General features: G+C 39.3%; 1 protein-coding gene and 1 long non-coding RNA gene across 8 annotated transcripts in view; one reads left to right on the top strand and one right to left on the bottom strand.

The window, feature by feature from the left end:
* NDUFS1 (NADH:ubiquinone oxidoreductase core subunit S1) overlaps nucleotides 1-11002 on the top strand; it is a 28244-nt gene extending 17242 nt beyond the window's left edge. For all 6 annotated transcript variants that reach the window (XM_044768339.2, XM_044768338.2, XM_070508453.1 and 3 more), the window contains exons 14-19: nucleotides 1696-1856; nucleotides 5806-5960; nucleotides 7286-7461; nucleotides 8030-8164; nucleotides 8275-8347; nucleotides 9798-11002. In XM_044768339.2, coding sequence (XP_044624274.1) covers nucleotides 1696-1856; nucleotides 5806-5960; nucleotides 7286-7461; nucleotides 8030-8164; nucleotides 8275-8347; nucleotides 9798-9889 — 792 coding nt within the window. In that variant the 3' untranslated portion in view covers nucleotides 9890-11002. The remainder of the gene's footprint in view (nucleotides 1-1695; nucleotides 1857-5805; nucleotides 5961-7285; nucleotides 7462-8029; nucleotides 8165-8274; nucleotides 8348-9797) is intronic.
* LOC139045149 (uncharacterized) overlaps nucleotides 7450-21502 on the bottom strand; it is a 32122-nt gene continuing 18069 nt past the window's right edge. Inside the window, exons 2-3 of one of the 2 annotated variants that reach the window (XR_011503016.1) lie at nucleotides 14629-14843; nucleotides 7450-7571 (exon numbers count right to left, since the gene is read on the bottom strand). This is a non-coding gene — a long non-coding RNA (uncharacterized lncRNA). Of the gene's footprint in view, nucleotides 7572-9107; nucleotides 9591-14628; nucleotides 14844-21502 lie in introns of those variants that run through there. The other variant, XR_011503017.1, reaches the window with a different exon arrangement.

The following is a 21502-nucleotide window of genomic DNA, read 5'->3' as shown; positions in this document are numbered from 1 at the left end:
AACCCTGTCCTAATTTTTTTTCCCGTCTAGAGACTTCTTCCTTGATACTTCATACTTGATTCTTTATCCTTGAAATTTTGTAACTTCACCAGAATATGTCTTAATGGTGGTGTTTCTGTATCACTTTTTTATGGGACATGGGGTACCTTTCAGTCTGAAGATTCAAGGTTCTCTTTATTTTACTGGGGAGGGTGTTTGTGTGGTGGGGTCGTGATTGTTAAACCGTGTAAGGGGTTCCTGTCTCTTACATAACGACTGTTCTGGAGGTGGGCAGTGTGACGGGTGATATGGTTCTCCGAGGGTGTCATCCAGGAAGGAGCCTGCCTTCTTGCCTTGCTCTCCTTGGGCTTTGGCTCACTTGTGTGTTTGCATGGGAGCCTCTCCTCTTGGTTCCCAGAGGGCTGCTTCATTGACAGCCTCAGGTGTGGGCAAGAAGAGGCGAGTGCAGAGGACAAAGCAGCCAGCCCAGCCCCTTTGTTGTTGTGAATCGGAAGAACATTATCAGGATTACAGGGATTGAAAATGTTAAGTGTTGTTTATTGAGAAGTATCCTTTCTCTACTTACCATCCCCGTGCCCAGGAAGGTGTCACCTTCTTATTAGTGCTCTTCTGGAAAGTTTTCTTCTGTAATGGGTTCAAATGTATTTTCTATTAGTTCTGTTCTCTTCATTAAGAACTCTTAACAGTGTAGACGTTGGACCCCCTTTTCTCTTTTTCCTGTGTGCTTTTGTTCTTTTCCAGTTTGTTTTATATAATTTCCTATAGCCTGTCTTTCTCATTCCTGTCTTTACGTCGTTTTATTTGTTTTTTGTTGTTTGTGGAATGGTGTTCATCTCTAGTTGGATTCTCTTCCAGTTCTTTCCTGAATTCTGTGACGAAAATCTCCATGTGTAATACTCTCTATTATGTCATTCATTTGAGCTCTTTAAGTGAGAAAAGAATATGTTTTTTCATTTTCTTTGAGCCTATTGAAAACTGCTTCTCTGAACTCTTCACATTTCCTTGGGTAATTCCTCCTGTGAGGAACGTCCTCTTTGTAGTGTCTAGGCCTCCTTCTCATGCTGGTTCTTTGATTGGGGGCAGCTGTTTTTTGAGAATGCTATAGAGGATGGGCAGGAGAGTGGACTGTAGAGGCCACAGCTTTACTTCCGGTTTTTCTGTTCTCCACCAAATCTGAGGTTCCCTCTGCTCCTGGGGTGCACTCTCCCTTGGATTTTGGTGTTCAGGAAGTTACTGTGGTTTAAAGCAAAATGCATTGTGATGTAATGGTCATTTCTTTCCCAGCCTCCTCCTCCGTGTCTGTGGCGTGGTCAGTAGATGGAAGACAGTAGACGTGGTACTTTAGCACAGTTTCTTCTGTTACAGAGGACCGTCTGAATCTATAAACATTGCCCAGTTTTTCTGGGACCTACCCATAGGCATTCTGACCAAAGGATATGTGGCTGGGGTTTTCATTCCCAGTGCTTACTTTTAGAAAATATGTTTTATCTGACACTCGTTTAGCCATTTCACAGTAGCATTGGCAAGATGTTTTTGATTAAATCTGGTTGTATGTCTGTCTGTGTGTTGACTAGCAAATCAAAGGCATTCACATTAGCACTAAGACTTAGAACATCATATTGTAGATGCACATTTGATTTGGTTTGGTTTACTTTTAATGTTTTTTAATTAAAGTTCTCCCCTTTTTTTCAATAGGTCCTAAAGGAAGCGAAAAAACCAATGGTGGTTTTAGGCAGTTCTGCACTCCAAAGAAATGATGGGGCAGCAGTTCTTGCAGCGGTTTCCAACATTGCTCAAAAGATGAGGATGAGCAGTGGGGTGACTGGTGATTGGAAAGTTATGAATATCCTTCATAGGTATGTTGAGGAGTTGTTCTATATACTATAAAATTCAAGTAATTTTGTGTATATGTGTTCCTGTTACACTGTCACATTTAGATTTACAAACAACTTAAAATTTAGCAACATCACCTCACTAGCAGATGTGAAATTTCAGAAACCCTTACTTTCTGTGTGAGAAGAACTCAAGATAATAAATAATATTAAAAATATCCAAAATAGCAGTAAGTACTGAGAAAATCTGTATCATTTTAGTATACCTTGGTTCAAAAATTGCAACAAGTCCTCTAACTTTGATTAAATAATAAAAATGTAAGCCAACATGAGAATTCATCTGAAGTAAAGTTTTTTACTATTAATGCAAATTTACTTTATAAAAATTGGACAGAGAAGAAAGTATACAAAAATAGAAATTATGCTTATTCCACAATCTGTAGATGATTACTCTTGCTATTTTGGTGAACTTGCTTCTGGTCTTTTTTTTTTCCTCTTTATAAATATTTTTTTAGTTATATAGTTGAAATCATACTGTGTATACAGTTTTGTGTCCTGATTTTGATCAGTTTTCATTAGCAAATAAGAATTTCCTCCTGTGGAAATGCAAATCAAAACTACACTAAGATATCACCTTACACCCGTTAGAATGACAAAAATATCTAAAACTAATAGCAATAAATGTTGGAGAGGTTGCGGAGAAAAAGGAACCCTCATACACTGCTGGGGGAATGCAAACTGGTGCAGCCACTATGGAAAACAGTATGGAGATTCCTCAAAAAATTAAAAATAGTACTACCATACGATCCAGCCATCCCACTACTGGGTATTTATCCAAAGAGCTTGAAGTCAGCAATCCCAAAAGTCCTATGCACCCCAATGTTCATTGCAGCATTATTTACAATAGCCAAGACATGGAAGCAACCTAAGTGCCCAGCAACAGACGAATGGATAAAGAAGATGTGGTACATATATACAATGGAATACTACTCAGCTGTAAAACAGAACAAAATCACTCCATTTGCAATAACATGGATGGACCTTGAGGGAATTATGTTAAGTGAAATAAGCCAGCAAGAGAAGGATAATCTGTGTATGACTCCACTCATATGAGGAATTTAGAATTATGGACTAAGAACAGTTTAGTGGATACCAGGGGAAAGGTGGGGTGGGGGTTGGGCACAAAGGCTGAAGTGGTGCACCTACAACACGACTGACAAACAGTGTGCAACTGAAATTTCACAAGATTGTAACCTATCATTAACTCAGTAGAAAAAAAAAAAAGAATGTCCTCCTGTGGTTAGAGATTCTTTATAAATATAAACTTTAATGGCTATTTAGTATCATGTGTATGTATAATTTCTTAGCCGTTTTCTTCCTGTTAACGTGGATTGATGCTAGTCTTTGTTTATAAATAATGCTGTGATGCCCAGGTACCTCTGAACTTTGGATAATCTCCTTTGGGTAGATTTCCAAAAGTAGGACTGTTGGAGTGAACAGGATAAACATTTCTAAGGCTCTTAATGCTTATTTCCAACCTGTTTTTAGAAAAAAATTTTAGAGAGGTTGTACCAGTTTTACATTAGTGAATGAGTTTTCCCATTTCACCTAATCATTTCTACCTTAAGTAGTTTTCAAATTCTTCAAATTGTTTAAGGATTGAGGCTAAACACTTTTTTAAGTATAATAGACAAATTTTTTCAATTTAAAAGTGTTCAAATGCATTCTTAAACATTAATTTCAATGTTCTATTTCTCCTGATTGGTTTAATTTGACCTTGTAGATCGTTATGTAAGCATTTCTTTAAACTTTGTATTTTTTAAATAGAGTTTATTTTCATTGACCACCTCTAGATCCTTTGTAGCCACAATTTTTACTTTCTTATTTTTAATTCACTTTTGCATTCATGTCTTTATTCTTACAGTACTTTTTTCTGAATGGGTACCCAAATTAATGACTTTTTAAAAAATTTCTGAACATCTAACTGTCTTTCTGATTCCTTCTCACAAGTGACCCACTTGACTAGGTACACAAATCATAATCTTTTTTCCTTTAATAGTCAGTATTTTTTCACCCTTTCTTTCATTTGATAATTTAGAGAGGATCTCGTCTAATCTGAATTTTATACATGATAACCTGATTTTATATATGTATGTGTGTCTGTCTGCCTGCTCACCCTTTGGATTCCTTACTTTTGATGTCCCGAAATTCTACCAGAATGTAACCAGGTCACACTCGTTTGTTGTTCACTACCTTTGCTTGGGAATATCATAGATGCTCTCCGTTTTCAAAGTGAAATTTTTGGATCTGTTTTTTTGCTCTTGGTTTAGAAAAAGCTCATTGGTTTACTTTTACATTGTTGTTTGCTCTCATGCAGAAGCTTCTGTTTGTTATGCTTTTGTTGGCCTTTCAGACTTTTGGCTCTTCTCTTTTCTCCTATTTTTTCTCACTTCCTTTTTCTCTGTTTAGAGAATATTTCTTAAATTATCTTCTATCATTTTGTGAGTTTTCATTTTAGGGAGCACTGACACTGTTGTAATTTTTAATTTATTAGCTTTGTTTTTTATTTCATTTCATTCTCATCACAAGATTTCCTTTTCATGAAAGTTTAGTTTATTAGGACATATCTTTTAACATCTTTTGAGAACATGAAACAGATATTTTTAAAATTTGTATTTCTTATAGTAAGTCTGTTTCAGAGTAAAGCACATTTTCTAATTGGAGAATCTTTCCATCGGCCCTATAGTTCTTTTGTTTACCTGTCATTTTCGAAGAGGCAAACTCAGGCTTACTCAGTTTGTTTTCTAAGATGCAGTGGGCTCATTTATAAGTTGGTGTGTCTCTGCCCGGATCTTTGTGAGAGAGAGAAACCTCAAAGCTTAGAATAAGGAAAATTAAGAAGAAAACTGGTGGGGTGGGGGAAGAGCTGAGTTTTGAAATTGGGAAGTATGAGTCCTTCAGCTTTGTTCATTTTTAGGATAGGTTTGGCTATTCTAGGTGCTTTGCATTCCATATGAATTTTAGGATCAGCTTGTCAGTTTCTGCAAAGAATTCAGCCGTGAACTTTGGTAGGGCTTGCATTGAACCTGTAGATCAGTTTGCAGAGTATGGCCACCGTAACAACATTGTCTTCCGATCCGTGACCGTTGGATGTCTTTCCATTTATTAAGGTCTTTAATTTCTTTCAGAGTTGTTTTGTAGTTTTCATTGTACAAATCTTGTGCTTCTTTTAAATGTTTTCTAAATATTTTATTCTTTTGATGTTGTCACATCAGAGAGTTTGACAGAGCAGCAGCATCTAATGGGAGTTGGTTTGACTTGCCCTCCTCCCTAACAAACAGGTGAAAGACCAGCTGGCTTTATGCACAGTAGGTCCTCTGAAGGGCTGCTGTTTGTAGAAAGAGAGCTAACAGTAGCACACTAGAGCAAAGACTCCCAGGTACTCAAAGTGTAGTTATTCCGGGCCTCTTCTCTTAAAGATTATTCTCCGCTTATGAAAGAAGTATATGTTCATAGAGAAAGTTCTGTCAGGGCCTACACCAATGTATGAATTACAGTTTGCTCAGAATTAGTTTCATGAGTGTTTACTTTCTCCTTTTTAGTTTTCAAAATCATCTAATTTTTCTCTAATGACTGTATTTGGCTTATCATGTGTTGTATGCCTTACTGTATGGAAAAGAATCAACTTACAACAATTGTGATTGGTATAAAGTTTCGAGAATTACTCCTTAAATATGACCTCATGAAGAGACAGTGCCCTAAGCATCTTGTTTCTTTGGCTGCTATTCTGAAAACAATGGAAGACTGCTCGTTCTGGTTTTGACATCTACTTTAAATGGGTGAAAAACGTGAGGTGAGGGAAGGTCTGTGACAGTTTTGAGGGAAAGAGACTAGGTATCATTGCAAGAATCACATTGAATTTTTTGTAACGAAAACACTGCTGATATGCTAAAAGTCCCTAATTGTTTCACAGGATTGCAAGTCAAGTAGCTGCTTTAGACCTTGGCTATAAACCTGGGGTAGAAGCAATTCGGAAGAACCCTCCCAAAGTGCTGTTCCTCCTGGGAGCAGATGGAGGCTGTGTCACCCGACAGGATTTGCCAAAGGACTGTTTCATTATTTATCAAGGTAAGGGGCATTGTGACACCGAAACAGAAGAGAGAGTACATTTTGTGTATTCGAATCAGTACAGCAATATATTTAGTGGATTGAATACTTTCCATTCAGGAATTTCCCACACACACAGCCCAGTATTTTTTTAAATCAAATCATAGGTTTTATTTGTTACATAGTTGATATTGCTATTAAGAATTATTACCTTATGTTCTTTAATAACAAAGAACTAGAAGAAACCTAAATGCCCGCAGTAACAGGAATGGTTAAATTATGGTTATTTATACAATGAAATATTAATGTAACATTAAATTCAGCTTTTCAAAGAATATTTAGGGTTATTATATAATCAGGAGAAAGCACTTTTTATCAACAGTGTAAAAAGTTAAAAAATCATAAGTCCTGTGTTGCAGGGCATTTAATGAATTATATTTAACAGTGCCCTTTTGGTTTTTTGCAGTTGACTCATTTTCTTGAATTCTCATTCATTATAAATGTAATCAGGTTTCTCTGGAATAAAATGGAGTTCAGAATAATCCAGGATATTTTACAGAGAAAAATATTACATAACTTTCCACTTCATTTTACATATAATCACTATAAATTCATAATAGGCTTTTTGCCTTGACACATAAAAAGCATTATATAATATTTTCTATCTTTAGTTTGATGAAGTTAAACCAAATGCATAAACTAAAATCCTGTCCCTAGTCTTATCCAGAGATAATCATTGCTGATGGTTTTGATACGCATGCTTCATACATTTTCCTGTGGCTATACAAACATGTACACAAATGAGATGAAACTTTGTTTATTGTTCTGTAGCTTTCTTTCATCTAACTCATTTCTTTTTTCTTCTAGCAGCTTTCTTAAACTATTAATGAGTGATGTCTTTCAGTATACTGTTTTCCATAATTTTCTGTTTATGCCCTTTTCAACATTATTACTGTCATATTGTACACTTTTCGTTCCTTCACTATTTCAGTCTACTTTACCAAATTTCGCTAATATACATCTGAGCATTTCCACTTTGTAATCATCAAGAGAAATAATATACCTAGTTGCTCATTATATACGTGTGTATGATATTATACATATTTCCATATTTGTGAAAAATAATCTGGGAAGATACATACTAAATGTGTTAACAGTAGTTTTCCTGGTGGGTAAGGTGGGCTTAATTTTTACTCCAAATACTTCAGTACTATATGATTTTAATTTTTAAAACACTTTTGTAATTTAAAAAATGGGATTTAAAAAGGATGTATACTATGTTCGTGTGTAATACCTAATCAGTTTTTTTACTAAAATGTAGTTTGCCGTTTTCCGTCTTTTCATAGGACATCACGGTGATGTTGGAGCTCCTATAGCTGATGTTATTCTCCCAGGCGCTGCCTACACAGAGAAGTCTGCTACTTATGTCAATACTGAGGGCCGAGCTCAGCAGACTAAAGTTGCTGTGACACCTCCCGGCTTGGCAAGAGAAGACTGGAGAATCATCAGAGCCCTGTCTGAGGTACTTGCAGTGATGCTGCTAGCTGGACGTTTGACACGCTAGCTTGTCAGGATGGTTTTCAGAGTCAAGGAAGATGCAAGTCTGAGACGCAGAGATGATTTGAATAATCTCTGCAGGAAAAATGTGTTCAGAAGATGGGGATTTGAAATTAGTATTTTTATTTTTGTCTTGTCTTTTGCCCAAAAACACTCTTTTCACTCTCTTTACTTTAAAAAGCATCATGAGATTTGATATAATAATATACAGTTGTCTGGTCTGAAACTTCGTATGTGATCAGTAACAGGTTAGCAGAAGCATTCATATTTAGCATAGCATTATCTCTTTAGTCATTTATTTCATAATGAGCCTATTTTCTAAACATACTAATGTACCGACAGCTGTTTATGAATTAGTAGAAGTTTTGACAGTTGTGTTCCACACTTACCCAGTTGCTTAATGTACATGCTAATGGACACCAATAGATTTTTCACTAGTACTGCATCATTTCACTATAGTTGCAATTATATATTAGTTGAAATTTTTAAGTTTTAAAGCTCTATGTCAATTTTGGGGACCTGATATGTTATAGATTGCAGGTATAACTCTCCCATACGATACTCTGGATCAAGTAAGGAACAGATTGGAAGAAGTCTCTCCTAATCTTGTTCGATATGATGATATCGAAGGAGCTAATTATTTCCAGCAAGCAAATGAGCTCTCCAAGGTAAAAACTTGCCTAAATGCAGTTTTCATTATTATGAAATCATACGTATCCTCTGGTGTAACAGTACTAGTTTTAATACTATTATTGATCTCTTACTCCTGTTTTTGCAGTTAGTGAACCAGCAACTTCTTGCTGATCCGCTTGTTCCACCTCAGCTAACGATAAAAGACTTCTACATGACAGGTATGCACTTGTCAGCATGACTGCCGAATGAGAAGGGCGGTCAGGAATGAGGTCACCTAAGTTAGCATTACGATTCCAGCCTGTTAGTGGTAGTATTTGATATTTCTAATCTTTGAAGATTTTCAAACACCAGAACTAATATAATTCTTATTTTCTGATTTTACTCTAATTTCTTTTGTTTCTGCAAGGTAGGTGGAGTTTGAAAATCCAAGAAAACTTAACAGATTTTAAATATAAAATTTTACTATTGTATGTAAAATGACTGTGTAGCAATTTAGGGAGAATTTTTCTAAGTGACAAACACCTGTGAAGGTTTTTCTGAGAATTACAGTAGAAGACTCAAAACACTCGAATGTGCAAATGCTGAACAGAGCTGAGGAAAATCGTGAGGGACGGTTTTAAGGAATGCAGTCTAACTGAGACCTGTTTACTGCAGCTCTGGCAACGCTTGATCTGACATCTAGGTTATGAGGTAGTTGACAGATGATTTTAAATAGCTTTCTGTCTAAAAGCAGATAGGAGTATAGTTTTAAATTTTTGGTATAGTTTGTATCTGAGATTATTTTTCATAGGCTTTTTAGTTATGTTATAAAAGTTACGTTCATTGTAGAATACATCCCTAAGCCCAAAAGAGCAAGGAAATATCACCTGGGTCCCCCACCCGGAACTAACTACATTTAGTTTTAACATTTTTGTCAGTCATCCAGGGATATACACATATATTATTTATTTAAATGAAAAATGAGATTATTCATTTACTACGGGGTTCTCTTTTGACAGCTTTATTGAAACATAGTTCACATAACATAAAACTTGCCCATAAAGTGTAGAATTCAACGGATTTTAGTAAACATACTCTTTTGTAGTCTGTTTTTCAATAACAATATGTATGTACGTTTTTTCCCTATGTCTTTAATAGTTTTCTGTAATATTTTTACTGGTTGCATACTGGCACATTGCATGGCTGTATGTAATTATTTAGTCAACAGAGGAATACTTATTAAAAGCATTTAGCGAGCCAGCCCTGATGGCCTAGTGGTTCTGGCGCTCTCACACTTGAGCAGCCTGGGTTCGTTTCCTGGTTGTGGAACCACATCACCCGTCTGTCAGTTGTCATGCTGTGGCAGCAGCTCACATAGAACTAGAAGGACTCACAACGAGGACATACAAGCCTGCGCTGGGGCCTGGGGGCAGGGGAGAGGGGGTGACTGGCAACAGATGTTAGCTCAGGGCAGAGCCTTCCCTGCAAAAACAAAATAAAATAAAAGCTTTTATCTAGTGCGGGGCTTATGATCTGAATTTGCTTGTTGATCTCACAAAATTTACATACAGTTGCATAGAGTTTTATAGTCTTTATTTTTTGTTCCTGAATATGTGCAACAAGAAAGTTTTACTATGTGCTTTTTAAAAGTTGTATTATCAAAATGCATATTTTCTTAATATCTTTCAGATTCAATTAGCAGAGCCTCACAGACAATGGCCAAGTGTGTCAAAGCTGTCACAGAGGGTGCCCAGGCAGTAGAGGAGCCGTCCGTATGCTGAAACGTCTGCTGGGAACCCAGTCTTGCCACAAATAGTTAATGGACGATTATGTTGGAATGATCTCTTAGAGGATCATCTCTTTGAAAACTGTCTGAATGATGTAATATTTAACCTTCTACCACGCTTATTTGAAAATGATACTAAACAAAGGAAAATGATTACTGCAATTATCAAAGAAATTTGAGGTTTCAAAACATTTATGTATTGTGTGTAAACGTTGTTAGTTTAATAAACATACACAGATGCTCTTTCATCTATAAGCATTTGATAATCTTTGTGACAAATACAAAGAAAATCCTTAAAATGTGAATTTGTTTATCTTCATAGATCATTTGTAAAATGGATGAAATAAGAAGAGCTTCCATTAGCACCCACTTTTTTCTAGTGCTGAAGAAAAGATGTAAGCATTCTGTCAAGCTGGATACACAGAAAAAATATATGTAATATAATCATATATCAGATATGTAGCTTGGAAATCTAAGTAATAATAATCATAGTCATGTAGCTAAAGATTATTCAGCTTTGTCTGTGTGCTAAGCACTCTGGTTTTACACGCATTATCTTGTTTTATTCTTGCTACAGCCCTATCATATAGTATTATTTCATTTTACTGGTGAAGAAACTGAAGCCCAGGGATATTAGATAGCTTACCCGAGGCCACAGCAAAAAAGTCACAGACTCAAGCCTAGTTCTGACTCCAAAACCCATTGTTCTTAACTACAATGCATAATTTCCTCCCATTACTACATATTCTATAGGTTGTTACTTCTGAGTGTTGGTACTTAGGAGTTTAATGGATAACACATTTTTCTGTTTTCTCTTGAGTCTGTTTATATAATGTGATGGTGATTTATGTGACATTTTTCTTTGTAAATAGATTACACATCCACACCCTTGGAATGAGGAAGTATCAAGAGAGAGAATTTACGTCCTCAATGATGTTCCGTATTTATTATATTAACACCACCTGTAGTATTAACTAAATTATTCCAGTAATAGAAGACAAAACTAACAGCTTTCATAATTTCAATTGTCGAAACAAAAAGGAAGCAAAAGTTTTGCAGTTAATCTAGGAGATAACCTAACCCTATATTAAACTTTTTTCAAAATCTGTGTTCAGAATTCTTTTTTTTATAGTCCTCATTCCTTTCTGCTTTCCTGATAGAACAAAGGATAAGATTTTTAGAATAGTAGTCATGAATACTGTACCTTCAAAAATTGTACAAAATTTGTCACATGTAACAACTTTTTCAGAACTGTTTATCAACTTTAGCGATACATCATGAAGTTGTATACTTTGCTTAAGTACTTTGCTTAAAATTCTCAGTTGCCTGAAATTGGACAAATTCTTGCTGGAAGTCTTTGAATTCAGTACAAACTTCCTATCCCTCTCTGCCTTCTTTACCCTTAGCACTGTTGCCGGCCTTGAGGGGCCTACCCCCCCCAGTTTGTGTTTTACACAGTACTCTTCAGTGAATGTGTGTAGACGTCATAGGATTGTTAGGGAATACTGCATTCAGTTGGAGAAGAGATGGCACACGATTGATGGTCCAGGACCCTCGGGCTGCCATCTAGGCAGCACGTGTTGGATTTGTAATTCTGCAAAGAATACCTTGTCTGGGGTAAGTAGTGCTCAAGAAAATTTGTTGGCTTTTACATAAAGTAAACATGAAAATCTGTCTCATGGGCACCTATTAGTCACAAAATGCTAGATATTAAGGTTATTGTGAGCATAAACATTAAAGATGGCTGCTAGGGAAAAGATTCTGAAGAAGAGAAATACATAGAGGAGCGGAATAGCCCAGCTCATGGGATTATAGTTCTGACCAGTGAGGGAGTCATAATGAGGTCATGTATACAGGCTCAAGCTGAGTCTCTGAATGGAGAAGGCAGTCTGGAAAGACCCTGGAGTGATAACAGCATTTAGAGAGGACCTTCTAAATATGTGCCATTAAAGCTTTAAGTACATTTTATCTAATTTTCACAGAAACTCTGCTAACAATAGGTATTAACTGAGACCCAAGAAATATCAGGTAACTGCCCTGGCTACAGAGACTAGACAAGGGGGTTTAATTAGAGATACTTTTACTGTCCCCGTGTTGCCTCAAATAAAAACATTTTGGACAGCTATAGAAATTGAACAGATGTATAAAGAAAATCATAAAGCCTAAACTCCATATGGAATGTCCCCAAATTTATTGTGAATTGTATTATAATGAATATGTTAATAAGTAGTATGCCTTGAGCCAGCCCTGATGACCTAGTGGTTAAAATTAGGCAGGCTTTGCTTTGGCAGCCCAGGTTTGGTTCCGTGATGCAGAACCACACACTTACCTGTCAGTAGCCATGCTGGGGCGGCAGCTCATGTAGAACTAGAAGGACTTACAACTAGAATATACAATTATGTACTGGGGCTTTGGGGATGGGGAAAGAAAGGAAGATTGGCAACATTAGCTCAGGGTGAATCTTTCCCAGCAAAAAAAAAGTATTATGCCTTCTTAACAATACCCACTCTACAATCACTTATTGTTGGTTGCTGAGTTGTTTAAACACTTTCTTGCCCGGTCAGGCAGATCTTGTCCAACTTTGGAAAAGTTACTTCGATTTTAAGATTGTTTCTTCATCTGTAAAATGAGGATAAAAATAGCAATAATTGTATCTACCTCCAACTTCATAGGGTTGTTAGGAGGATTAAGTCAGAGAGCCTATAAAACTCTCATCCTATTTCCTGACACACAGTACTCAATGTACTTACTAACTGAGGGCCATCAGTATAGGAAAATGCATATTCAAATTTTTGCTGACAGTTTTAGGAGGTTGCAGCTAACCATCCCTGGGAGTCCTTGGGATCCTAAAATTAAAGGTCTCCATTCTAAGTGAATCAGGTGAAAACTCAGTTCCATTGATTGTGAAGGAAAGTCATGCCTAATGTAACCTCCAGCTTATATTTTCCTAAAGAAATGCATTGCTTTCCTAAGGCTCAAAGGAATCAAATGACTTGTCCAAAGTCAGCCCAATCAACAAAATGCTGCTACCACAGACCATCCACCAGGGTTGTGAAAATCAATGTATTACAGAACTCTGTATGTAATAAGAACTCTGCTTATTTTGATGGACTTTTTACCAGTCACAGTAAGATTTACTGAGTCGTTGAATTCTAGTCCTTAAAAGAGAGTACTTCTAAGAGCAAAAACATAAAACGGTGCTGTCAGAAGAGGGGAAACTATGTGCTAGTGACAGGGTAGTGAGGGGTTGTTGGAGCCATTGTGCATAGAGGGAGAGGTGGATTCCTTTGCCACCGTCAACCTTGGGGCAGTATAAGCCGACAGCCTTATTGTTGCCCACACAAGTCACCCCAGCACTATTCAAGCTCCCAAGGAGAGGCGCTGGAGCAGCTGAGCAACCAAAGCGGTAAGTTAGGTGTTTTTTTAAATGTTAACTTGGTTATTCATGACCGCTGTTAAAATGTCACTAGCAAAGTCATTACAAGCCCCTGTTACCAGAAGCTTGATGTGGCTGTGAAAAGTAGGGTTCGAGCAGAAATTAATAATATGCATGAGTTTGTTGTTAGTTGTTGTTACACACTGTCAAGTTGGCTCCAACTCCTGGTGACCCTGTGAGGGAGTGACATGCACAATGTCCTGTCCTCAGCAGCCCTCCTCAGCTCCTGTAGACTCATGCCTACGGCTTCCCTTATTGAGTCAGTCCATCTCATATTTGGTTTTCCTCTTTTCCAGCTGCCTTCTACTTTTCCAGCATTATTGTCTTTTCCAAAGAATCCTGCCTTCTCACCATGTGCCCAAAGTAGGGCAGCCTGTTTTATCATGTTTGCCTCCAGCAATAGTTCAGGCTTAATTTGCTCTAGGACCCACTTGTTCAACTTTCTGGCAGTCCAGGGTGTCTGCAGAGCTGTCCTCCAACACCATGTTTCAAATGAGTCCATTTTTCCTCTCTGCCTTCTTCACTGTCCAGCTTCTCCACCCGTACATAGTAACTGGGAGTACAATGGTGTGGAGAATCTTAGCCTTGGTCTCTAATGACACTTCCTTACACATGATCATCTTTCCTAATTCTTCCATTGCTGCCCTTCCAAGTTTGTCTGCTCTTGATTTCTTGGCTGCAGTCTCCATTCAAATTGATGACAGAACCAAGGTAAACAAAATCTTTTAACTATTTCAATGTCTTCATTGTCTACGTTAAAGTTATGTAGTTCTGTTAGTCATGATTTTTGTCTTCTTGATCTTCAAAGGCAGTCCTGCTTCAGCACTTCTCTTTCCTCAGAAGTCATTTCTAGTCATTGCTGCTTTCTGCCAGTAGGATGAGTATGATAGACTGCTTTTTAGGACATTTTGTAAGGCTAATCCTGTCATAGCATGGCTAGACCTTATATTTGTGATTGACTCAACTTTTGGAAACAAGTAGACATGAAAAAAATCTGATGGAGATCTATTGAAATGAGAAATTATGTATATACACATACATGGCCACCTTTTATAAATTATGAAGATAGCTAATAATTTTTTTAATAATTTTAGATATCTTAACAATTGCATAGTACTTTAATTAGTTTGCTTATTTAATTTAGCCCGAGAGAGAAGAATGCTAATGGGAGAACTATGACTATACCTCAGGGCTAGACTTCTAAGAGAACAAGGATGTCAGAACAAAACGCCCTTTGCTTAAAGTGCTGTTTGTGGGTTTTACCACTAAAAATTTTTAAAGACTAAAGATTGACTTACCTATGACTGATACTCAAAATCTTTGACATCTTAGGGGCTGGCCCCGTGGCTGAGTGGTTAAGTTCGTGCGCTCTGCTGCAGGCGGCCCAGTGTTTCATTGGTTTGAGTCCTGGGCGTGGACATGGCACTGCTCATCTAGCCACGCTGGGGCGGTGTCCCACATGCCACAACTAGAAAGACCCACAACGAAGAATATACAACTATGTACTGGAGGGCTTTGGGGAGAAAAAAGGAAAAAGAATAAAGTCTTTGACATGTTAATATTTTTTAAACAACTTACACTGAAAAGCGTACAATGGTATTGAATATGGTGAATGCATGCTCTAGGACTAGTGATTAGTTTACAGCATTTGAACTGGTACATAAAGAGATCATAAAACGAATCACTTTTACCAATTTTCTTCTTAGAAGCATATAATTTTGGATCTGAAAAGGACTGTAGAAGAAAATCTAGTATTACATGTGCATTTTATCTTTGTGGAAATGAAGGCCAGAGAGAATAAGGGGCAGATTTGGGGCAGGTCTTGTGGTTTGAACGAGCTCTTCTGTTTCCTGGTTCAGTGACATCCCCAAGCCTTAAATTCACTCGCGACATATATCAAAATTTGCAGAGTACCTACTGTGGTCGGGTACAACAATAAGTACCAGGACTGCAAAGAGAAATGTGGTTTAGTTTGTGCACCCCGGAAGCTAACAGTGTAATAAAAGGTATGTAAACATTAATTACGTAACATCATAGCATGTTCTAATGCAAGAATGTACATAACATGGTGGTGGCCATGGCTGGACCTGAGGTTTCTTAATGCCCAGTGTTAGCCACTATCTAGGGAGACAGACACACTCAGACACTATACGATACCCACCAAAATCTTAACTGCCCAATTTGTAGACCTAGCAATTCCACTTCCCAGGAATTTATCCTAAAGATATACCTCATTGGGCCGGCCTGGTGGTGCAGTGGTTAAGTTACCATGTTCTGCTTCGGTGGCCCCGGGTTCGCCAATTCAGATCCTGGGTGTGGACATGGCACTGCTTGGCAAGCCATGCTGTGGTAGGCGTCCCACATATAAAGTAGAGGAAGATGGACACGGATGTTAGCTCATGGCCAGTCTTCCTCAGCAAAAAGAGGAGGATTGTCAGCAGATGTTAGCTCAGGGCTAATCTTCCTCAGAAAAAAAAAAAAAGATATACCACATGGATTTGCAAAGACTTGTAGGTAAGAATGGATATTTGCATTATTGTCAGATAAAACAAAAAATTTAAATGTCCATCAATGGAGGCCTGCTTAAAATATTTTTGGTGTAAATCATAAAATGAAATATTATGCAGATGTTTAAAAGAATGAGCTAGATCTCTAAGTGCTGCTATGTATAGAGCTCTAAGATACATACAGTAGTATGTATGTATCTATGTATATGTTTATGTGAAAAGTGTCTCAGCAGATACAAAAAACCTTAATTATGGTTACCTCTCAGGAGTTCAACTGGTGTGAGGAATAGCATAAAGAAGGATGCCACACCTCTACCACTTGAACATTGGAAAGTCTACAATAAGAATAAATTGCTTTTATAATTTTAAAAAATATTACTTAATTTGTAGCAAAACATTTAAGTTGATGAAAACTAAAAATAGGATACAAAGTGGTGTGCATAATACATGTGGTAGGCAGTCCCTTGGATGGCCCGATCCCTGCCTCTGGGACTCCCCCTTGGGTTCTTGCCTTTCCCTAAGTGTGGGCTGGACTTACTGACTCACTTCTGATGAATAGGGCTGTCCCTGCTGAGATTGGGTTTTAAAAAGACTGGCTTCCATCTTGGGCTCTCTCTGATTCTCTCCCTCTCAGATCACTACCTGCCGTGTCGTGAGGACACTTAGGCAGCCTGTGGAGAGGTAAGGAAGAGGCCTACCAGCAACCACACGAGTCAGCAGAATCCTTTGGCTCCCAATCGAGTCCAGATGACCGCAGCCCCAGCCAACAGCTTAACTGCAACCCCATACACTTCTGGAAACTGTGAGATAAATTTTTGTTGTTTTTAGCCACTAAGTTTTGAGTTATTTTGTTATGCAATAATAGATAACTAATATGCTATGATTATAACCTAGCAAAAGCACATGGCAGAGTGACCCACATCCAATGACAGATCCACGTGAGAGTATAAAGACATGGCCATCTAGACCCAATGGGTGAAAGTTCTGAAGGGCAGTTGTAACTTCTGAGTGCTCTGTTGGGGTGGCTGAGGCTGTCATTGGGCAGCATTGCAGCTCAACTTTTCCCTCTGCCCACTCCTGCTTTCTCCCCATCCTGTGCAGGTGTTGACGGCCAGGGAACTCCTTAATAATATTCTGCACACTAACCTCTACTGAGAGTCCGCTACCTGGAGAATTCCAATCCATGACAGCCATCCAGAATACCTGTGGATCCTGGGTGCTGCTCAAACTATCACTATGTCTGAGCCAGCAAGAAGGGGGTGAGGAAGTGGAGGAGAAGCACTTAGCGTTTTATGGATATGACTTGGAAATTGCATCACTTCCACTTGCACACCATAGGCGAGACTTGCAGCCACATTCACCTGCAAGACAGGAGGCTGGGAAATGTAGCCTCTAGTTGGACAGCCATCTACCCGACTAAAACAGAGATTCTAGAGAAAGTGTTCTAGTTATCTTTTGCTGTGTAATAAACCACCCCAAAACTTAGTGGTATAAAACCTCCATTTTACTATGTTCATGAGATTCCATAGGTTCAAAATACGTAATGGGCACAACAGAGGTGGGGGCAACTCTTTTCTGTTCTGTAAGGTTAGAGCCTCAGCTGGCTGACTGGAATATCTAGGGATGACTCAAAGAGCTGAGGGCTGGGGCGGCTGTGGCTGGAGGCCTCAGCGCCCAGGTGGCATCTTCACTCACGTGTGTGGCTCCTGGGGTGGAACGGTGGAAGGACATGTTCTGGGATGGGATTGTCTTCCAGAACATCTCCTTGTGGCCTGTTCAGCATGACAGTCTCAGGATAGGTGTACTGATATGGTGGTTCAAGGCTCCAAGAGCAAGATGAGGGAGGAAGCTGCAAGCCTGTAATGACTTAACCTCAGCAGCTATACAGCATCCCTTCCACTGTACTTTGTGGTCAGCCAGGCTCAGAGCCCACTCAGATTCAGGGGAAGGAAACGCACATCCCACCTCTTGTGGGAGGAGGGTCAAAGAATGAAAACCACCACAAGGGTAGATATTGGCAGACAATTAGTTCCTGCCATGGGCCCTGTGATATGTACTGCAGTAATGAAGAGGGATACAGAGAAAAAAGAGACAGACCACAATAAACTATAAAATGAAATTTCTCTAACATACCGATTAATCTATAACTGTTTTCTGATTACTTTCCACATATCCAACTCTACTGCTTTAGCAGCCAGTATAGAGTTGGTGTGTCCACTGTCACATATAGGATAGAGCTGAGGCCCTTTCCTTTGGCTCCAATTCCTTAAGCTTTTCAATACAGCTCAAGAACCTTGGCACGTATGGAATGCTCTTTGTGGGATCGAGGTCATTTATAGGCGGAAATGGGTCTTTGTTAGGTTGCTCACAGGTTGCCCAGCCTGGGTTGCTGTAGACTGGGTAAGCACTAGGTCCAAATGAGTAGTATTCCAAAGGCAGCGTATTTAGTATCACAGTTTGAGGACAGTAGGGGAGGCCAAACTGTAGTTCTCCACTGTCTGCTATTCCGTTTCCACTTTCCTAGATTCACTGTATTCCTCAGCAGGATAAGTAAGCTCTCTGCCAGACAATGTGCTGTACATTATTAATCTAAGATAAGAACTGAGCCTATGGAGATCTTTAAACTCTTCCAAGACTGTGGGATTTTCCTCATGCTCCTAGGGGTAGGGTGACCTTGTCCTGTTGTTCTAGAACAGAAGAGTCGACTTTAGGAAGTCCTGGGATAATGCTGGAAGTCTAAAAGGAGCAGTAAAGCATAACTAAATTTCATTAATCTCAATTTCCCTGCCAAGAAGAAGAAATGCCAAAAATTTTTTTGCCTCCTCCTGTTTCTTTTTTCTTCTAAGATTAGAAGCAACCTGGTCTTTATCTGAAGTGTACTGTTACATGGATAAATTGAAATAACAGAACACACGCCTTCCTGTAGCTCCCCAGGGCCCAAACTACAATTCCCATAAAGCATAGGGTGGAGATGTATTGTTTGCTTAGTAGCAGGAACTAAACAACCACACGCCTTCATGGGATGGGGCTCATGGGATGGGGCTCGATCTGTATCTGCAAGCCTGGAGGGAATGAGGAGGGAGAGGTGGTGCAGCCTCTGTGTGTCCTTACTGTGACCTGTGCCCTCTCCTTGTCCACCCTTCACTGTCCTAGCCAAACCTGTGTGTCCACCCTCTTCAAAGCTTGTCCCTAAGAGGTTGGGTGGGCTCCTCACCCCCTGCTCGCTCTCTCGTGGTTTGCCTCTCATGTTCTCGCTGCACATTCTCTCAGTCCATAGGAGGGGCACATGGGGTCACTTCTACAGGTTCAGATTTGTCATTGTCATGTGTCCTGCACCTTCCCTCCATTGTGACTCGGCATACAAAATATGACTCAGCCTTTGATAAAACTGGAACGATTCTCATCCAAAACGGGAATATTAGGACAAATATCTTGTAAGGGAGTGGTTTTAGGAAAGTGTGAGACCCTGTATAAATCTATTGATTGCCAGAAAAGAGAGATCTAAACATTTTAAATAATCTATTTGAGTCTTGAGCGTCCACTTCCTATTCCACTGTCAACTTTTTGATTGGAATTGGTTCTTCCATTCATGTTTTGTGGTTTAATTCATTAAGTCCTTGTGCAAGAAAAGCAATTTTCAGAAGGAAAATGAAAAACGCCCTAAAAGGGAGCAGAAACCTTTCTGCTAGGTGATCCGGCAGAGATTATTAGGAACTTCTCTGCTTCTGATGCAGCAAGCGGCCTGTTCTGACCCTTAATGGCTTTACAGTTAAGGCCACCAGCCAAGGACTGTGCCCATGCACGTTTATTCCCTGGGCAGTACCCAGCGTGCTCTTAAATTTGAATGTTTTGATGTTAACTTGAATTATTATGCCTGATCCTCGAGGTTGAGTAGAGCAATGAACTGCTCACCCCTAGGAATGACAGTTCGTTTCTCCCAGGACTAAGATACCGATTATGGCACTGGGCAAGGCATCCTCCTAATCGGCCCTACGGCCCAGGAAGAGGTCACTCCTTCTCCCTCCTGAGCACCTCCCTCCCGGAGAGCAGGACTGACTCGCCCTGACTCAGCGTGATCACACACACTAAACGGCTGAGCAATTATTGTCTCTGCTAGAGTTCCTGATGCAGTAAAGCACAGGGGTGAGTAGTGACCAAGAAGAGAGCAGATCTCCATTTCCTCTGGAGCCATAATTCTGCTCCTCCTCCCTTTCCTCCCCAGAACTCACCCAGCAAACTGATCCATCAAAAGCGTTGGCTTCTCTTTCCTCTCCTCACCCTCCACATTGCTCCAAAGCCTCCCCCCTCCCTTCCCCCAAAACCCCAAAATGCTTTTTCCACTGGAGCTCAAAACATCTGCTCTTTGTTCTTCAGTATACGCACCAAGCTAAGTTTTTCCCTGGGTGTCGGAGGGAGGGACACAGACAGTCGGCCCAGACTGCCCTCTGCTTAAATAGAGTGTGTGGAGCCCTCTTTTTAAAGTAGCTGCTGCGTGTTCCATCGTGTGCCTCTACCAAAGTTATCCCACTTCCCCATCAATAATGGTCACTAAAATGCACGCAGCAGATGCATGGATGGGGCCCCGATCGGACGCTCTCACAGCCAGTGAAGGAGACCCTGTTGTTAGCTCCACTTTGCAGATGGGAAAACTGAAAGCACAGGGAGACAGTTTGTCAGGGACCACACAGCGGCTACGTTGTTGAGCAGGGATTTGAATCCAGGCAGTGCTTAGCCACTCTGCTGTTCTGCTTCCCTATTGATGGGATATTTAGGGTTTTCTCTAGATTTATTTTACTATTACAGATAATGCAGTAATAAATATCTTTCTACATAAATATTTGCATACTTTTCTAAGTATATCTGTAAGGACAAATTCCTTGAAATGACATTATGGGGTCGAAGAGCAACACATTTTTATTTGAACAGAAAAGTTTCTCCTCCAAATTTATCATTTGTTTTGCGGAGGGAGCATTTTATCAGAGGCAACAGGCCATCTTCTTGATATATTTAAAATTTTACTAGTAAAAGTACTAGAAAGTCATCCTAGTCTTTTACCAGATGGAGTAATTATCCAAGTGGTCCTTTCCTCACATCATTTCTGTAATTTGATCTGGAGTAGAGACAAGTAAACTGCAAGCAAAGGGCCCTGGAGAGGGGCCTGTCATGATAGTGTAGTGCCTGATTTAAAGCACTGGGTCTTTGATTTTTTTTTTCCATCTGTAAAATGGGGATATTATCTACTACCTATGGATTCAGAGGCACTAATAGGAATGATACATTGCTCAGTATCACTGAGAACATGTATAATGGAGGGGTACCCCCCCAGGGACCACGGAAGGAACTGCGGCCCCAGAGGAAACTGAGATCTGGTATCCTTTTGCTCACTGTGTGCACCCATGTGCTTCATGGCATCAGAAGCTCTAGGAGAGGCAGTAACGGCTCAACCACTTCCTGTGTGTGACCATCTGTGTAAGTCTCAGGACACTGTCAGCGGTGGGCTCACCACAGATGTGTATGAATAAATGAATGAACAAAATTTTCAAGGCCACTCATCAGTTTTCCAAAGCTCACTCTAATGTCCCCTCTAAATAAAAGAAAACAATGTTTAGCACTTTGTCTTACCCCTAAATAATAAATATCTGTATCTTCCTTAGGAGAACCATAT

This window comes from Equus asinus, chromosome 4 (assembly GCF_041296235.1).
Source record: "Equus asinus isolate D_3611 breed Donkey chromosome 4, EquAss-T2T_v2, whole genome shotgun sequence".
NCBI lineage: Eukaryota > Metazoa > Chordata > Mammalia > Perissodactyla > Equidae > Equus > Equus asinus.
This window is presented reverse-complemented; position numbering and strand designations above follow the sequence as displayed.